General features: G+C 41.3%; 1 protein-coding gene across 5 annotated transcripts in view; it reads left to right on the top strand.

Annotated features, from left to right (window-relative positions):
• Positions 1–18,651, top strand: part of HIPK3 (homeodomain interacting protein kinase 3) — an 86,684-nt gene that overhangs the window by 41,847 nt on the left and 26,186 nt on the right. For all 5 annotated transcript variants that reach the window (XM_062196331.1, XM_062196330.1, XM_062196328.1 and 2 more), the window contains exon 3: positions 16,232–16,355. In XM_062196331.1, coding sequence (XP_062052315.1) covers positions 16,232–16,355 — 124 coding nt within the window. The remainder of the gene's footprint in view (positions 1–16,231; positions 16,356–18,651) is intronic.

Genomic DNA, 18,651 nt, shown 5'->3' with positions numbered 1-18,651 from the left:
CTGATCTTTTTTTTTTTTTAAACAGGCAGAGTGGATATAGAGAGAGACAGAGAGAAAGGTCTTCCTTTTTGCCGTTGGTTCACCCTCCAATGGCCACTGCAGCCAGCGCATCTCGCTGATCCGAAGCCAGGAGCCAGGTGCTTCTCCTGGTCTCCCATGCGGGTGCAGGGCCCAAGCACTTGGGCCATCCTCCACTGCCTTCCTGGGCCATAGCAGAGAGCTGGCCTGGAAGGGGCAACCGGGATAGAATCCGGCACCCTGACCGGGACTAGAACCCGGTGTGCTGGCGCCGCAAGGTAGAGGATTAGCCTGTTAAGCCACGGCGCTGGCCAGTTCCTGATCTTAAGGATCCTCTACTCTTAACAGAGAGAAGACTCAGATGCAAATATCACCTGGATTGTATGTAGTGTGTGCATTTTGTTCCTTATAAGGTTTACAGTTTAAATTTAGTTTTCTATTGCCACTATCACATATTGACCATGGGGAAATTACTCAAGCATTCTTAATTTCAAATACTTTTTGGGTTAAGAGATTACTTATGTGCTAAGTGCTTTGCTTGCTTTTATTGTCACCATAATCTGGAAAGGCAAGTAGATTCCTCATTTGCAAATGAATGAATTGAGCCTGCAATGAAGTTCACAAGTAACTGCCAGAGAGGGGTTTTGAATTCAGTTCTGTTACTACAAAGGCTGAACTTAGTTGATTACATCATCACATAATAGTCTGTTGTGAGAAGCATTAATGGTGATCCTTGAAAAACTGATGGTAAGAATATATTTTCTAAATTTTCAATATTAAGTATATGATGGCATCACTTCTGTGGTATTCTTACTGAAAGTAAATGGCATTTTCTTGTGAAGAAGTGGAAAATAAATATAAGTTGACTGATATTTTTAAAAATTTATTAGTAAAACATATATTATTAAAAAATGTCAGTTTCCTGAAAACCATGTGCAGAGGAGCTATTTCAGATAAGTGAAACTAAAGAGATGGGTGCCTGGGATTTATTTTGTTTTTGAACTTATATTTTACTGTAAAGGAAAGCATCATTGAGACATTTGATAACATTTGAATGATAATATTGAATTTAATGTTAATTTCCTGATTTTGATGAATATACAGTGACTAAGTAAGGTATTGTCCTTCAGGAAGTACCTGCTGAATGAAGTGTTCGGTGGTTTGGTGGATAAGTAGTACATCTGCTGCTTACATCCAGATTGGCTCAGAAATAAATAATTGTATTTGTTGGGGCTGGTGTTGTGGCATAACAGGTTAAGATGCCACCTGCAACCCTGTCATCCCATATGGGCACCAGTTCAAGTTCTGGCTGCTCCACTTATGATCTCGCTACCTGCTAATGGCGCCTGGGAAAGCAGCAGAAGATTGCCCAAGTGCTTGGGACCCTGCACTCACGAGGGAGATCCAGAAGAAGTTTTGGCCATTGTGGCCATTTGGAGAGTGAACCCGGGGATAGAAGACCTCTGTGTCTCTGTCCCTGTCCCTCCCTGTCCCTGTCTCTGTCTCTGTCTCTCTAACTCTGCCTTTCAAAATAAATAAATAAATCTTAAAAAAACCCTATAATTTGTGTGCATATAAAAGAGAGAAAAGGATAATACCAATGGAGTTTTAATATTTGGGGAATCTGGTTGAGGGTATTATTGACATTCTTTGTACAATTTTTACCCTTTTCTTTAAGTCTAATATTATGTCAACACCAGTAGCTATAAAAGTATAAGAAAAAATTTGGCTGTTAAGCAACAATTAAGAAATAGTAAATTCTATGGTGCTGGTTCCTCATTAATGTATAGGTTTGTGGTCATATAATGAAATAATGGAATTGATAATACATTTAATAGTTCATAAAGTAAAAATTAAGAAAAGATTTATTTGAAATGCAGAGTTACAGAGAGAGAGGCAGAGAGGGAGAGAATGGTCTTCTATCTGCTGGTTTACTCCCTAATGGCTGTAATAGCTGGAGATGGGCCAATCTCAAGAAAGGAGCCAGGAACTTCTGGGTCTCCCATGTGGGTGCAGGGGCCCAAGGACTTGGGCCATCTTGTACTGCTTTCTTAGGCCATGGCAGAGAGCTGGATTGGTAGTGGAGTATCCGGGACTTGAACTGGCACCCTTATGGGATGCCAGCACTGCAGACAGGGGCTTTACCCGCTGTATTTCTGTATGTGGTGTTGAGAGGCTTGTACTTTGCATAGGCTTGTTTGTTTACAAGCCGGCCATGCCCATTAACTGAGAGATCTTGAAAAGTTACTTCTGGTCTTTAGTTTCCTCATCTTTCAAGTGGGATAATGTAGTATGTGTCTCAGAGGCTTCCGTTAGAATTAAATGAGATAACAAATATAAAACATTTGATTCAGAATCTGACTCCTAGTGAGGACTCAGTGTCTTCTTGTTCTTAGGACTCAACACGAAGCCAGATGATTAAATCATTTATTGCAGTTAAATGGTTTTAGTTAATTTAGTTTAAGCATACCTTATTTATATATAATGAGCTCCTTTTGGCCTTTTCATTGTTTTTTTTTTTAAAGATTTATTTTAGTGAAAAGCAGAGGAAGCGGGGATGGGGTGAGGAGGGAGAAATATCTTACATCCACTGATTCATTCACCCCTCAAATGCACTGCAGGGCTGGGCCAGACTGAAGCCAGAAGCTCAGAACTCTATCGAGGTCTCCCCACTTGATAGGAAGTGTCTCAGGCAGGACTTGAACCCATTCCCATATGGGATGCCAGTGTCACAGGTGGCTGGTTAACCCACAGTGCTGCTGCAATACTGGACCGCTGTTGCTTGTTATTGATGATACATTATAATTTTAGTGTATTTTGTAGTCAAACTGAATATTGGATTGTTCTGTACCTCTTTCTTAATTACCTATAAAATTGAAACAGGTACATTTATCTTGTTGTCACCTCATAGAATGGAATATTGTTAGTGTTGCAAAGTGCAGGTGCAAGGAGCCTGCACTGTGACACAGTGGGTTAAGCCTTCATCTATGACACCAGCATCCCATATGGGAAGTGGTTTAGGTCCCAGCTGCTCCACTTCTGATTCAGCTCCCTGCTAATGTGCCTGGGAGCTCATTGGAAGATGGCCCAAGTCGCTGGGCCCCTGCCTCCCATGTGGGACACCTGGAAGAAGCTCCTGTCTTCTTCCTGATCCAGGAAGATCTCTCTTTCTCTCTGTGTCTCCTGCTTGTAACTCTGCTTTTCAAATAAGTAAACAAACAAACAAACAAACAAAAAACCTTAAAATAGAACTTCAGTACAGTGTTAATGCATTGGCACACATACGTAAGCTGTGATAATCAGAGATTAAGTTTTTTTTCCATTAGAATGTAGACCACAATGTAAAGAACAGACATATCTAATTTTGGTTATTGCCATGTTTTTTTCTTTGTGTTTTTCATGTACTTTTCCTATTACCCTACTAATTTAGTTCCTTGGCTTTTTTCTGCCTATTTGTTAGTGATGTTATCAGGTTAGCCTAGCTTCTCAGTTTTTCCATATCCACGAGAATTTTTAATGATTTTGCAACCGTTCTTTGTAGATAAAACAGGAAGCAAATAGTACTGGAGTGCTTTCTCACTCTTGTGTTGCAAAATATTAGCTATTGATCAGTTGTAGACTAAAATGCAAATTCCTGATGCGTCTAGCTTTTTTGGTATTAGGCTATAAACTATATTTGGCATTTTGGTAATGAATATTAAGTCTTTACTATGTTCTCTCCTCCACATCTCAAGTTTAAAATTTAATAGGCTTTGAAACTATTACTGCTGCTGTTCTTTGTACTTGGTGCTTTGCTCTGGATCATTGTCCTGCATACTTAAAAGATTAAGTGGACTTGCTATAAGGATATTTTTAATTGTGATATTTTTAGCCCACAACACAAACTACATTTGAATGAGTGCCTATTTTAAGAGTGTGTGCTTTGATTACATTACATCATGTTATTGGATAGTTGCAGTTACAGTCTTAAAAACCATATGAGTGAATGTCTTATTTGATAGTGCTGTTATTTCTTATGGCAACAATTCTCATATTATATAAAGACATTTATAACTTAGAAAGAAGTACATATAAAAAAAGAAAAACATTTATAAAAGTGGTCAGTCATCTAATTGTTTTTACTTTTTTAAAGATTTATTTTATTTATTTGAAAGACAGAGTTACAAAGAGCTAGAGACACAGAGAGATTCCCTTTGGATTAAGTCTGTGGCCTCCCATCCATTCCAGGCTATGGGGGACTCTTGGTGTCTAATGCTCTCCTTCCTTCCTTTCTTTTTTTTTTTTTTTTTTTAATACATATTTATTTATTATTTGAAAGTTACAGAGAGAGGGAGAGAACTCTCTCTTGCATCTGCTGGTTCACTCCCCAAATGGTCACAGTGGTCAGATTGGGCCATACTGGAGCCAGGAGCTTCTTTAGGGTCACCCATGTGGGTGCAGGGGTCCCAAGATTTTGGGCCATCCTCTGCTGCTTTCCCAGCCACAGTAGCAGGGAGCTGCATGGGAATTGGAGCAACTGGGACTCTAACCGATTCCTATATGGGATACCGATGCTACAGGCTGAGGTTTTTTCTTTTTCTTTTCTTTCTTTCTTTTTTTTTTTTTGTGACAGGCAGAGTGGATAGTGAGAGAGAGAGACAGAGAGAAAGGTCTTCCTTTTTGCCGTTGGTTCACCCTCCAATGGCTGCTACGGCCGGCGCATCTCGCTGATCCGAAGCCAGGAGCCAGGTGCTTCTCCTGGTCTCCCATTGGGTGCAGGGCTCAAGCACTTGGGCCATCCTCCACTGCCTTCCTGGGCCATAGCAGAGAGCTGGCCTGGAAGAGGGGCAACCGGGACAGAATCCGGCGCCCCAACCAGGACTAGAACCCAGTGTGCTGGCACCGCAAGGCGGAGGATTAGCCTGTTAAGCCACGGCGCCGGCCCAGGCTGAGGTTTTAATCCACTGTGCCACACAGCGCAGGCCCCTTATTTGTGTTTCTAAGACTGTTTTGTTGGTTGTAAAAATGGCATCATTCTGTGGAATGTTGGAAAGGATACTCATTAAATTGGAAATGAATATACTATTGATGCTAAGTTATGCAAAATTGCACCACTTTAATTAAGGCTTTTAGTTTACATTTGACCACCTCAAAGTAGTATTAAGTTAGGTTGGTCAATTTAAATACAGTCTTTACACCCAAACGTTAATGCATAGAAAGCAACAAGGCATTGTTAAATAAACAGCAATAATTACTGAATGTTAGGGCTTGTGACCAACTACACATGATTAAAATTTCTTCCCGCATTCACATCCACAGTACTTGTCCACCATCTAACATCACAATCAAAATGTTAAATGCGAAACAATCACTAACAGGCAAAAGTACTACACCTGTATATTTGGTATTGCAATTACACTTAAGCAAGAGCAAGCAAGGGATCCACAGTGAGAATCTACAGCCACAGAAGCTTGAAAATGATTTATAAAAACTGTTAAATCATTTAAATGTTGGAAAATATATATTTCTTGTTGTAGACCCCCCTGCTGTAACAGCTATAAACATTTTTCCCTATCTAAACAAAAGATGAAACATATAATAAGATTTGAAAACACTGGACATTTCCTTCCCAATTTATAGTTGATTTATTTAAGAGCCAGAGGGAGGGGGGCAGGCAGGCAGAGAACTTCCGCTGCAGGTTCACTAACAATGGTCAGTGCAGGGTCAGGCTGAAGCCAGCACTCTGCTGTGGGTAACCAGGGTCTTAAATACTAGGCCAAACAACTACCCCTGTTGCCATTTAAAAAAAAAAAAATTATTTATTTGAAAGAGTTTTGCAGAGAGAGAGAGAGAGAGGTCTTCCATCTACTGGTTCACTCCCCAATTGGCTGCAACAGTTGGAGCTGCGCCGATCTGAAGCCAGGAGCCAAGAGTTTCTTCTGGGTCTCCCATTCAGGTGCAGGGGCCCAAGGATTTTGGCCATCTTGTACTGCTTTCCCAGGCCATAGCAGAGAACTGGATTGGAAGTGGAGCAGCTGGGATGTGAACCAGTCACCATATGGGATGCCAGCACTGCAGGTGGTGGCTCTGCATGCTACGCCACAATGTCGGCCCCTGTTGCCATTTTTTTTTTTGGACAGGCAGAGTGGATAGTGAGAGAGAGAGAGACAGAGAGAAAGGTCTTTCTTTTCCGTTGGTTCACACCCCCCCCCCCCCCCAATTGCCGCTGAGATCTCTACTCAGGTACAGGGACCCAGGCACTTGGGTCCTCCTCTGCAGCTTTCCCAGGCACATTAGCAGGGAGCTGGGATCAGAAGTGGTGCAGTCAGGACTTGAACCTGTGCTCATATGGGATGCCAGTGTCACAGATGGCAGCTTAACCCACTGCACCACAACACCTGCTCCAACTTTAACATTCTTTTGCAGAGGCAATTAGAAAATAAGCTGAATGGTAGATGTGATTACATATGAATGCCAGTTCGGTGCTGGGGTACTCAATAAATTCTTACAAGTTATGCCCTAATCTTGACAAAAGACAGCAAAGACCTAATGTGGTTTTTAAAAGAAAGAACAAATACACATGTGCTTTTACAAGCACAGTAAATCTAGGGAAAGATACACACCCAAGTTTTTTGAGTAATTACCGAAGAGGAATCAGCCTGGCAAGGAAGAAGAGAAGGTAAACATTTTCACCATATTTAGTTGTTTCTTTTTTTTTTTTTTACCTTTATTTATTTTTTATTTCATAAATGTGAATTTACAAAGTGCAACTTTTGTATTGTTGTGGCTTCCCCCCCAATCTCCCTCCCTCCCGCGACCCTCTCCTCTCCCTCTCCCATCCCACCCTTTATCGAGTTTCATTTTCAATTACCTTCATATACTGAAGATCAACTTAGTATATACTAAGCAAGGATTTCAACAGGCTGCATTCACACAACCGTACAAAGTATAGGGTATTGTTCGATTAGTAGTGTTTTTAAGTTTCATAGTAAAATACATTAAGGACAGAGATCCTACGTGGGGAGCATGTACCCAGTGACTCCCGTTGTTGATTTAACAATTGGCACTCTTATTTATGATGTCAGCAATCACGCGAGACTCTTGCTATGAGCTGTCTAGGCTATGGAAGTCCCTTGAGTTCACCGACTCTGAACTTGTTTAGTCAAGGCCGTGTCACAGTGGAGGTTCCTTCCTCCCTTCAGAGAAAGGTGCCTCTCTCCTTGATGGCCTGTTCCTTCTGCTGGGGTCTTGTTCACCAGGGTCTTTCATTTAGATTGTTTTTTGCCATTGTGTCATGACTTTCCATGCCTGTGAGACTCTCATGGACCTTTTAGCCAGATCCGAATGTCCCAAGGGTTGATTCTGAGGCAGGAGTGCTGTTTTGGGCATTTGCCATTCTATGAGTCTGCTGTGTGTCCTGCTTCCCCCGCAGGATCATTCTCTTCCTTTGGATTCTATCCTTCATTATTTGCTTACACTGGTCTTATTTGTGAAATCTCTTCAACACATACCCTATCTTTTTGATCGGCTGTGTATTTACACTTTTCATTTTGCCAAGTGCGCTGGGGTTGGTACTGCCTTCTTGGTAAAATTGATTTGAAATCCCCTGGCACATTTCTAGTTCCACCATTGGAGGTAAGTCCGAGTGAACATGTGCCAACCTATATATCTTCTCCCTCTCTTATTCCCACTCCTATGTTTAACATAGATCACTTTTCTGTTAATTTTAAACGCCTAAGAATGATTGTGCATTGATTACAGAGTTCAACCAGTGGTCTTATGTAGAACAAACAGAGCAACAACCACAACAGCAAAAACACTAAAAGGAATAAAATAGTAAGTTGTTCCTCAACCGTCTAGACAAGGGCTGATCCTGTCATTGTTTCTCATAGTGTCCATTTCACTTCAATGGGTATCATTTTAGATGCTCGTTTACTTGCCATCGATCAGGGAGAACATATGATATTTGTCCCTTTTGGACTGGCTTATTTCATATTTATTCATAAATATTGCATATTTAGTTGTTTCTAAAACAAGCACCTTGTGCTGTATAATAAAAGGACCAGTGTTTTAGATTATCATTACTTAAATTGTATACAATTCCATAATTTCCTCATAAAGTTATATGTTAAGTGAATTTTAGTTATTTCCTCTTATTATAAGGCACACTTTTCTTTTTTTTTTTTTTTTTTTTTTTGACAGGCAGAGTGGACAGTGAGAGAGAGACAGAGAGAAAGGTCTTCCTTTGCCATTGGTTCACCCTCCAATGGCCGCCGCGGTATCGCGTTGCGGCCGGCGCACCGCGCTGATCCGATGGCAGGAGTCAGGTGCTTCTCCTGGTCTCCCATGGGGTGCAGGGCCCAAGGACTTGGGCCATCCTCCACTGCACTCCCTGGCCACAACAGAGAGCTGGCCTGGAAGAAGGGCAACCGGGACAGGATCGGTGCCCCGACCGGGACTAGAACCCGGTGTGCCAGCGCCGCAAGGCGGAGGATTAGCCTAGTGACCCGCGGCGCCGGCCTATAAGGCACACTTTTCTAAAAAGTATGTTTTACATGGCAATGTGTTACCTCGAGAGGGAAGGAATTCTAGGTGTGTGCCTTGGAGTCTCTTGAGACACCTGCATCCCATATTGTAGTGCCTATTCTTTACCAGGTGCATTAGCAGGGAGTTGGTTTGAAAGTGGAGCAGCTGGGGATAAAGGATGCCATTAGGGGATTCTGGCATTGCAGGTGATGGCTTAACCTACTGTGCCACACTACCGGCCCCAGTTAAAATTCACATCCTCATGGAATTTATGTTTTATTGTGGCTGGGGAGAAATTGATAATAAGTACACACTTATCAGTAGATGACAAGGGCTGTAGAGAATAATAAAGCAGGATAAAGGAGGAAAAGCAAGTGCAGTGTGTTGGTGGGGGCTTACTTTTGTGTGTTTTTGATTTTTATTTTTGACAGGCAGAGTGGACAGTGAGAGAGAGAGACAGAGAAAGGTCTTCCTTTTCCGATGGTTCACCTTGCAATGGCCGCTGCGGCTGGCGTACCACGCTGATCTGAAGCCAGGAGCCAGGTGCTTCTCCTGGTCTCCCATGCGGGTGCAGGGCCCAAGGACTTGGGCCGTCCTCCACTGCCTTCCCTGGCCACAGCAGAGAGCTGGCCTGGAAGAGGAGCAACCGGGATAGAATCCGGCGCCCTGACTGAGACTAGAACCCCTTGTGCCGGCGCCACAGGTGGAGGATTAGCCTATTGTACCGCGGTGCTCTTTACTTTTGTGTAAGGTAGTCAGGGCTGATTCTAATAAAATGACCTTTGAACATACACACAAAATAAGAATGAAGGGATTAGGAGTTTTTCTTCTCAGATCTTCTTATTTTTTATTTTTAAAGATTTATTTGTTTACTTGAAAGAGTTGCAGAGAGAGAGAGAGAGAGAAATAGAGGGGGGGGGGTCCTCCATCTGCTGGTTCACACTCCAGTTGGCCACAACAGCCGTAGTTGCACTGATCTGAAGCCAGGAGCCAGGAGCTTCTTCCAGGTCTCTCACATGGGTGCAGGGGCCCAAGGACTTGGACCATCTTCTGCTGCTTTCCCAGACCATAGCAGAGAGCTGGATCATAAGTGGAGTAGCCAGGACTCAAACTGGCACCCATATGGGATGCCAATATGGCAGGTGGTGCCTTTATATGCTGTGCCACAGCACTGGCCCCCTCAGGTAGATCTTTAAGTGCAAAAAATTTGATATAGGAAATATGGTTTTAAATAGCATTGTAGATCAGAACAAGCAAATTGGGAGGATGTCTGGAAATAATGAGGGCTGGATTTTGAGGAACATTGTGAGGCATTTGACTTTCATGCAGATGGGCAACAATTGGGTCTGATTTGTGTATCAAATGCACCTCTCAGGCTGCTGGATTGAGAATAGATGGTAGAGGTCAGTGGCAGAATTAAGAACAGTAAGGCAGTTTCTGCAGTAATCCAAATTAGACATGGTGGCTTGAATTAGGTTGGTAGCAGTAAAGGTGGAGCAAAGTGTTCAAGTTCCATAAAAGTTTTGAAGACAGAGTCAGTGGGATTTGCTGATAGTTGTGGGAAATGAGAGAAAGAAAAGAATCAAATTTATTTCTACATATTTGAGTCTTGAGAGTTTTTAGTTACTGAGCTGGGAAAGGTTGGAGGAGAATTGAGTTTAGGGGGAATCTAGAGTTCTCTCTTTAGACATGTTCAATTTGAGATACCTAACAGACCTTTGAAAAGTGCTGAGTAGACAGATGCACAAGTCTGGAGTAAAGGAGAGAGGCCTGGGTTGGAGTTGCAGATGGAATCTTAAGAGTAGATATGATATTTAAAACCATGTGGTTGGATGAAATCACCTGAGAGAAGTGAATGCAGATGACAAGGTAGATGTCTAAAGACCTAGCCTTGGGGCACCTTGGAGTTTAAATTTGGGAACATGAAATGGAACTAGTGAAAGAATCTGAGAAAAGAATGCTGGGGGCCGGTGCATCAGCTCACTAGGCTAATCCTCCGCCTGCAGCGCCGGCACCCTGGGTTCTAGCCCTGGTTGGGGCGCTGGATTCTGTCCCGCTTGCTCCTCTTCCAGTGCAGCTCTCTGCTGTGGCCCGGGAAGGCAGTGGATGATGGCCCAAGTGCTTGTGTCCTGCACCTGCATGGGAGACCAGGAGAAGTACCTGGCTCCTGGCTTCGGATTGGCGCAGCGCCAGCTGTGGTGGCCATTTTGGGGGTGAACCAACGGAAGGAAGACCTTTCTCTCTGTCTCCCTCTCTCTCTAATGTTGCCTGTCAAAAAACAAACAAACAAACAAACAAAAAAAAAAACCCTGGGCGTAGGGGGTGGTTTAAAGAGAACAGAAGATTCTCCTGGTGTCCTGGAAGGGCAGGAAAGCGTAATCAGCTGTGTGAAATAGTGCAATTCAAGTAAATGAGGATGTGACAATGTGGTGACTGATGGTGATCTTGACAGGGTTGATTTTCGTGGAATGATGGGTAATGAAAGCCTGATTAGAGTGAGTTCAAGATAGGGGTAGGATTGGAGGCAGCTTGGCAAACAGTGCTTTCAAGAGGGATTGCAGACCAGAGAAAGGGATGATGGCTGAAGGACATGCAATCAAGGGTGTTGTGGAATTGTCCTATGACAGGGGGATACTGGGGGTGAGAGAATGGGAAATTGGTAGAGCAGCTTACCTCATCAAGTGAGCATGGATGCCTTAGATAAGAAGCATGACACTGACAGATGCAAGTGGGCCAGTGGGTATGGTGAGACTGTGGAAGCTGTCTGCTAAACTGCATTTGTTTATTTCGGGAAAGCAGCCTGGGGGACTTTGGTCAGGAATGAGGGTTGGGAGGAGGTGGAGGTCTGAGAAGGAAGGGAATGCGAATTAGAGCAGTAGGAGTATGAATAGATTAGGAAAAGGTGTAGATTGTTTTGCTTATATATATATATTCTTTTACTTACTCCTTTAGCTAATCCTCTTTTTGTAAGATCAGTAAAGCTCCAAACTAAATTTTACTTGATCTGAGAGGGTGTTTAAATCTAGCTTAAGTAGATGATTTTCACTATATGAAATCAGTGTTTCCTTACCAGACTCCAGTATTTGTTTTCCCAGGATTTTCTTCATAGATACCTAAATTTTTAGTATCACTGAAGCATAAAGTTCCTATGGAAGACAACCTATGGAAATTGCACTCATGATCCATGTTCTTTTAATATTTGATTGCCAGTAAATGGCTAAGAAGTTCTTACTGTTTTATTTTAGTCTGTTAAAAGTTTGAAGAACAAGTAGTACAAGGTTATCTAAATCATAAGCCCATTTACATTGAACACAGAAGAAGAACCAACAGTTTCTTTAAATACTAGTACCTGCTTTTCCCTTCTTAGCCTCTATTCTATTAAAATCATTTTCTGGCTGTATTGGCCAGTTCATCCTAGTCAGTACTTGTTTTTGATGGAAGCCCTCTGCTCTGACCTTCTGTGTGCTGGAGTATATTCTTGCTTAGTAGCCTAGTGAACTGCCATGGCCTCTCTTTGGTTTTCTTTTCATTTTTCATAACGGCAGAAAAATGGAAACAAATGTCTGACATCTATTGAACAGGTGAATAAAGCTTTGTATATGCTGGAATATTATTCAGCAATAAAAATGGACGAACTCCTGAAAACTCCTGCACACTGAATATATTGTGCCAAATGAATTTAATCACAAAAAGGCTACCTGTTATTCCACTGATGGAATGTGCAGAGCATGGAAATTTAAAGCAAGTAGGTCTGTAGTGGCCTAAGGATGGGACAATTGGTAAAGATGGGGAGTGATGTTAGTGGATATAGGAAATAGCCTATAATTGTGATGGTTGCACAGTTCTTTGAATGTACTAAAACCCATTGAACTGTAGCATGTAAGTGGATAAACTGTGTGGTACATAAATAATAGCTAAAGAAGTCTGTTATTTAACTAGAAATAGAACCACAATACAACTGAGCAATCCCACCTCCTGGGTATATGTCCAAAAGATGTGGAATCATTGTGTCAAAGACTTACCTGCACTACCATGTTTATTATCACACTTTTCACAATAGACAAAGTATGGAATCAATGAAGGTGTCCATCAGGTGAATGGATAAAGAAAATGTGAAATATGGAATGGAATACTATTCAACCATAACAGCATGAAGTCCTGTCATTTGCAGCAAAGTGGCTGGAACTACAGGATGCTGTTAAGTGAAATAAGTCGAACACAGAAACACTTGTATGTGGGAGCTAAGAAAACAAACAATATGAGTAGAGAATGTTAATTACTAGAGGATGGAGGGAGTGGGAGGGATAATAGGGAGTTTGGATTAGAAAATAGGGGAGGTTGGATATGGTTTATAGATTGTGACAAATACACTAATATAAGATGTTAATAACAGGAGCTTGATGTGGGGTGTATAGTCACTTTCCATATCCGTACAGTTTTTAGTTTGTGAATTTAAAACTTCTGAAACAGTTAAAAGAAGTACCATCCACACCTGCCCCTACCTCAGAGAAAACTGCTCTGATTTCAGTCGTTTATGTGTGAGTTTACCATTTACTCATCTTCACGTTTGTGTTACGTTTCTCTGGTATCTTCTTCCTTTCTAAAGTAGAGAGAAGTGCGGAGAAAGACCGTTGTAGAGGAGAGTTCATGTGAGGCCTGGATGACTCTGCTTTCCATTTTCACTGAGTGCTGTTACCTGACAGAACCATCAGCTACTGGCCCTGAGCTTTGTCTTTTTAGAAATAATCTGGTCAGTGTTTCAGACCCAACCAGACCTAAGTTGTTCTGTCACTAAACCCACGAAGCTGAAGCATATCAGCATTATGCTTAGTTTATTAGCTTTGACAAATGAAACTATTAAGCACATTAGATATTCCTGTTGTCATTACTGTTCTCAGTGTGTAGGAAAACTACATTACGACCCATATTATGACCAATATTTTCTTGATGAGTATGAAATCAGCACACAAATTCATAGTGTATCTGCATTCATGGTAGTAAACCAAGATCTCTATCTCTAAGAATACAGTTGTTTTCTAGAACTAGACATACTGGGTTTCTGAGTTCAGACACCCTTTTTTCCTGACAAAACTGGTTTTTTTCTGCCAGTAATTGACTATTTGGAATAATATGGAAATATGGAATAACACAAATAAAATGTCCCATTAATAGCCATATTTTTGAGTGACAATCCTACTTTCTTATTTGATTCAGAGAATGAAAACATTTTTTTTTCTACTGCTCTAATTAAAGTCAGAGAATAAAACATTAGAGTCCTGTTTACCCAACTTAAAATTTTAACTGTTTTATGTCATTGTCCCATGATTTTATTTTTTCTTTTCTAAAGACAGAGATCTCCCATCTGCTGATTTCACTCCCCAGATGCCTGCTGGGTCTGTGTCTGGCTGAAGCCCGGGGCCAGGAACTTACTTTTGGCCTCCTTTGTGGGTGTAACAGGGGCCCAGCTACTTGAGCCATCACCTATTGCCTTCCAGGCTACACATTAGCAGGAAAATGGAATCAGGAAGTGTAGCCAGGAGCTGAATCCAGGCACTGTTATATGGGATGTGAGTGTCCCAGGTAGTGTAAGTACTAAGCCAATACCCAACAGTAATTTTTTTTAAGGTTTTAGAGAAACAAAAAAAATTTGCTCTTCATGAATATTGATAAACTTGAATTTGTTTAAATATTTATTTATTTGAAAGACAGAGCTTCAGAGAGAGAGAGTGAGCGAGCCATCTTCCATCTTCTGGGTCATTCCCCAAATATGCACAGCAGCTAGGTCTGGGCCAAGGACCATAAGCTCCATCCTGGTCTTTCAGATGGGTGGCAGGGACCCAGGTACTTTAGTCGTTGCCGCTGCCTGCCAGAGTGTACATTAGCAGGAAGGTGAATCCAGAATGGACCTGGGACTCGAACTACGCATTTTAGATATCCCGGTATGGGATCTGGGCCTCCCAGCTGTGTCTGGACGGCTGGGCCAAATACTCACACCTCATATCTCTGATGGTTTTATCTAGATCATAAGTGTTTTAAAGTATTGCTTCCCAAACCTTTACATGTGAAGATAGACATAGAAAATACATGACATACTAGGGTTAACAAGGGAATTCGGTCACATTTTTGTGGGTCTTGGTAAAGAGACTTACTGTATTTTTTTTTATGATATATATGTGTTGCAAAATGAAATGGAAATCTTGTGGGAAACTAGATGCAGCAACTATGGAGTTGTTCCTTCACACCCGCCTTAGAGGGCCTCTATGTGAAGCAGCTGATGGAGAGCCTTCACCTGTTGGACCCTCAGGTACCCTGCAATGCTCAGGCTGAGGCCACACTTAACTCTAGGCCACTCACAGCCAGAGACCAGACCTGGGAGGTTTACTGAAACTGGGCTCTTCTTACTCGATGGGGGCTCTTGTACCAGTTAATATTTGCTTTGAGATTATGATTCAGACCAGTATTTTCGTGTAAGTTAAGTATACTGCTGTCAGAGGTCCTTTGTCCCCAATTCTTTTTTTGCCTACCTTTTTAGGTGTCAGACTTGTTCGAGACTGAGGGCTCTCCTCAACTGCACCTGCCTCCTCCCTGTGTCCTTCATAAACATCTCCCCCAACAAACTTCTGCCGTGTCTAATTTTTTCAGAGGCTCTGAACTGACAACAGTTAAAAATACGTTTCTAGTTTAAAATGAGAAACTTGAGTTAGTTTTCTGTTACTATAACTTTTTTATCTAAGATTTTATAGTTTGATTAATAGGATATTGAAATTTCCTACACTAAAAAATTTGAAATTCTCCCTGATCTGTGACAACTAACTGAGCACCTAAAAGGAAATGTGTAGAAGTAAAATGGACACTATGAGAAACAATGACTTGATCAGCCCTTGTCCTGACTGTCAAGGAACAACTTACTATTTTATTCTGTTTAGTATTTTTTTTTTGTTCTACTTAATAGCACTGGTTGAACTCTTTAATTAACATGCAATCATTCTTAGGTGTTTAAATTTAACTGAAAAGTGATCCCTGTTAAATATAAGAGTGGGAATGAGGGAGGAGATGTACAATTTGGCACATGCTCACTCGGACTTACCCCTAATGGTAGAGCTAGAAACATGCCAGTGGATTCCAAATGGATCCCATCAAGGTGACAGGTACCAATGCCATCTCACTAGTCCATGTGATCAATTTCAGTTCACAGTTGATCACACTGATAGGTCTAAGAGTCAAAGGGATCACATAACAAGACTAGTGTCTGCTAATAATAACTGATAGAATTAAAAAAGAGAGAACGATCCAACATGGGAAGTGGGATACACAGCAGACTCATAGAATGGCAGATGACCTAAACAGCACTTTTCATTTCCGTTGATGTCATAGTGCATGTATTTAATAGTCTGCCAGTTTTCTTTCTAGTATGTTCTTTCTAGTCTGTGATAATCTCAAAACAAAATCTGTTTTTTTCTTAAAATGTTATCTTATTAAAGCTATATGGGAAAAAGAATTATGGTGAAGACATTTCATCATAGGAATGCTATACCCATCATGCTTTTTTCAGCCTAATTCAAGATTATGGTTAGGTTTCAAAGAGTTCTGAAATAGTGACAAGTTTCTGTGAATAGAAGGCTATTCCTCTACTATTTTACTAACTTTTCTTGTAATGTCATATGAAATCAGGTCCTTACCCTAATTCTTTTTATTTTTTGAATTTCAGAGCTCCGGAGATTATATTGGGTTTGCCATTTTGTGAAGCCATAGACATGTGGTCATTGGGATGTGTGATTGCAGAATTATTCCTTGGATGGCCGCTCTACCCAGGAGCTTTGGAGTATGATCAGGTAATCTGGGAGAATTGGTAGAACAGTAACAGACTTATAGGAATGTATGGTGTCAGTTAAACAATACCTGTGGAAATCTTTCTAAAATAAGGTACAAAAACGTGGGGTTAAATTCTACTATGTTTTAAAAACTCTCTTAGAATGCTGCAGTAAGTTTCTATAAGCAAAATTATAATCCACAGGTCCCAAACCAGTCTTTTGTAAAATTTTTGGAAGATATTTTTACATGGCATTTTTGCACTATATAAATATAAAGGGCTGGATTGTGTTCATTTAGTTCATAATGCTTTGTTAATATGTATGAAATGTCAGCTATTCCCAAGGAGTCAAAAAATCCTACAAGGCATCATAATTTTTAGTCTTAAACCAAGAACTATTGTTGGTGTTAAGTACTCATTTCCTAGACATTTGAACCCTCTTCAGTTTTCTCATCCAGTTTTGAATGTTGCTGAAAGTATAGTTTAACACTATTTCACGATTCTTAGTAGAATTCAATAAATTACCTCATGAAACACATTTTTTCTCAAGTTTTCAGGTATGTTCATTAGCCTCTAAAGGTAATAGAGTGTTGTTAGGGTCTTGATTTTTTTTGTGCCAACATTTTTGGAGAAATGGTCATCTTGTTCATTATTCTTTTAAAGATGTATTTGTTTAAAAGAGAGTTATGGGTGCAGGGGTGGGAAGAGGGAAGGAGAGAGAGAGCTATCATCCACTGGTTCACTCCCTAAATGGCCACAATGGTGGAAGCCAGGAGCCCAGAACTCCACCTGGGTCTCCCACATGGGTAACAGGGGCCCAAGAACTTGGGCCATCTTCCACTGCTTTCCCAGTCACATTAGCAGGGAGCTGGAACAGAACAGAGTACCTGGTACTCAAAACCAATGTCACAGGTGGTAGCTTAACCCACTGCGCCTTTAGCATCTCCTCTATTAAGGAAATATATTGTCATATTTTAATAGAGAATGTTAGTCAACATCAACAACTTGGTTATATTAATATTTTCTTTCTATAATTGGCTTACTGGGGATAAATATAATTTTTATTTAGTAATATTAACTTAATAATTATTAACTTTAATACATAATCATATTTTGCCTTAATTCTGATTTTCAGGGCTTAGGTTTCTTTTCTTTTTTTAAAGATTTTTGTTTGTCTGTTTGGGAGGTAGAGCCACAGACAAGGTAGAGCCACAAAGAGCAGACAGAGAGAAAGGTCTTCCCATCTGTTGGTTCACTTCCCAGATGGCCGCAATGACTGGAGCTGATCTTAAGCCAGGAGCCTGGAGCTTCCTCTGGGTCTCCTGTATGGGTACAGAGGCCCAAGCACTTGACCTTTTTCCACTGCCTTCCCAGGCCATAGGCAGAGAGCTGGATTGGAAAAGCAGCAGCTGGGACATGAGCCAGCGCCTATATGAGATGCTGGCATTGCAGGCAGAGGCCAAGCCTACCGTGCAACAGGGCTCAAGTTCCTAAACCCAAAGGAGAGGGGCTAACATTGTGGTGCAGTAGGTAAAGCTGCTACCTGTGATGCTGGCATCCCATATGTTCCTGGATGTTCCATTTCTGATTCAGATCCATGCTAATTTGCATGGGAAGGCAGCTGAAGATGACCCAAGTACTTGGGCCTCTGCACCCATGTAGGAGACCTGGATGAAGCTTTTTAGCTTTTTAGCAGCCATTTTGGAGGTGACCACTTTTAAAAGAAGGAGCTTTCTCTTTGTTGTCTCTCCTTCACTCTGTAACTCTGCCTTTCAAATAAATAAATAAATACATAAGTAAATCTTTAAAAAAAAATAAATAAAAGGAATATGAGAGGTAATTAATTTGAATAAATGTTCCTGTGATATCTCTAAAAGCCATTTATTATTAATTATAAAATTAGATGTTATTGACTTTTTAAAAAATATTTATTTTATTTGAAAGAGTTAACACAGAGGGTCAGCACTGTGGCACAGTGGGTTAATGCCCTGGCCTGAAGCGCCAGCATCCCATATGGATACCGGTTCGAGTCGAGGCTTGCTCTGCTTCCAATCAAGCTCTCTGCTATGTAACTCTGACTTTCAAATGAATAAATAAATCTTAAAAAAAAAAAAAAAAAAGAGTTACACAGAGAGAGAGGGAGAGGGGGAGAGAGAGAGAGGTCCTCCATCTGCTGGTTCAATCCCCAATTGGATACAACGGCCGGAGCTGCACCCATCCAAAGCCAGGAGCCAGGAGCTTCTTCCAGGTCTCCCATGTGGGTGCAGGGGCTCAGGGACTTGGGCCATCTTCTACTGCTCTCTCAGGCCATAGCAGAG

The sequence above is a fragment of the Lepus europaeus genome, chromosome 7, assembly GCF_033115175.1.
Source record: "Lepus europaeus isolate LE1 chromosome 7, mLepTim1.pri, whole genome shotgun sequence".
Classification (NCBI taxonomy): Eukaryota; Metazoa; Chordata; class Mammalia; order Lagomorpha; family Leporidae; genus Lepus; species Lepus europaeus.
This window is presented reverse-complemented; position numbering and strand designations above follow the sequence as displayed.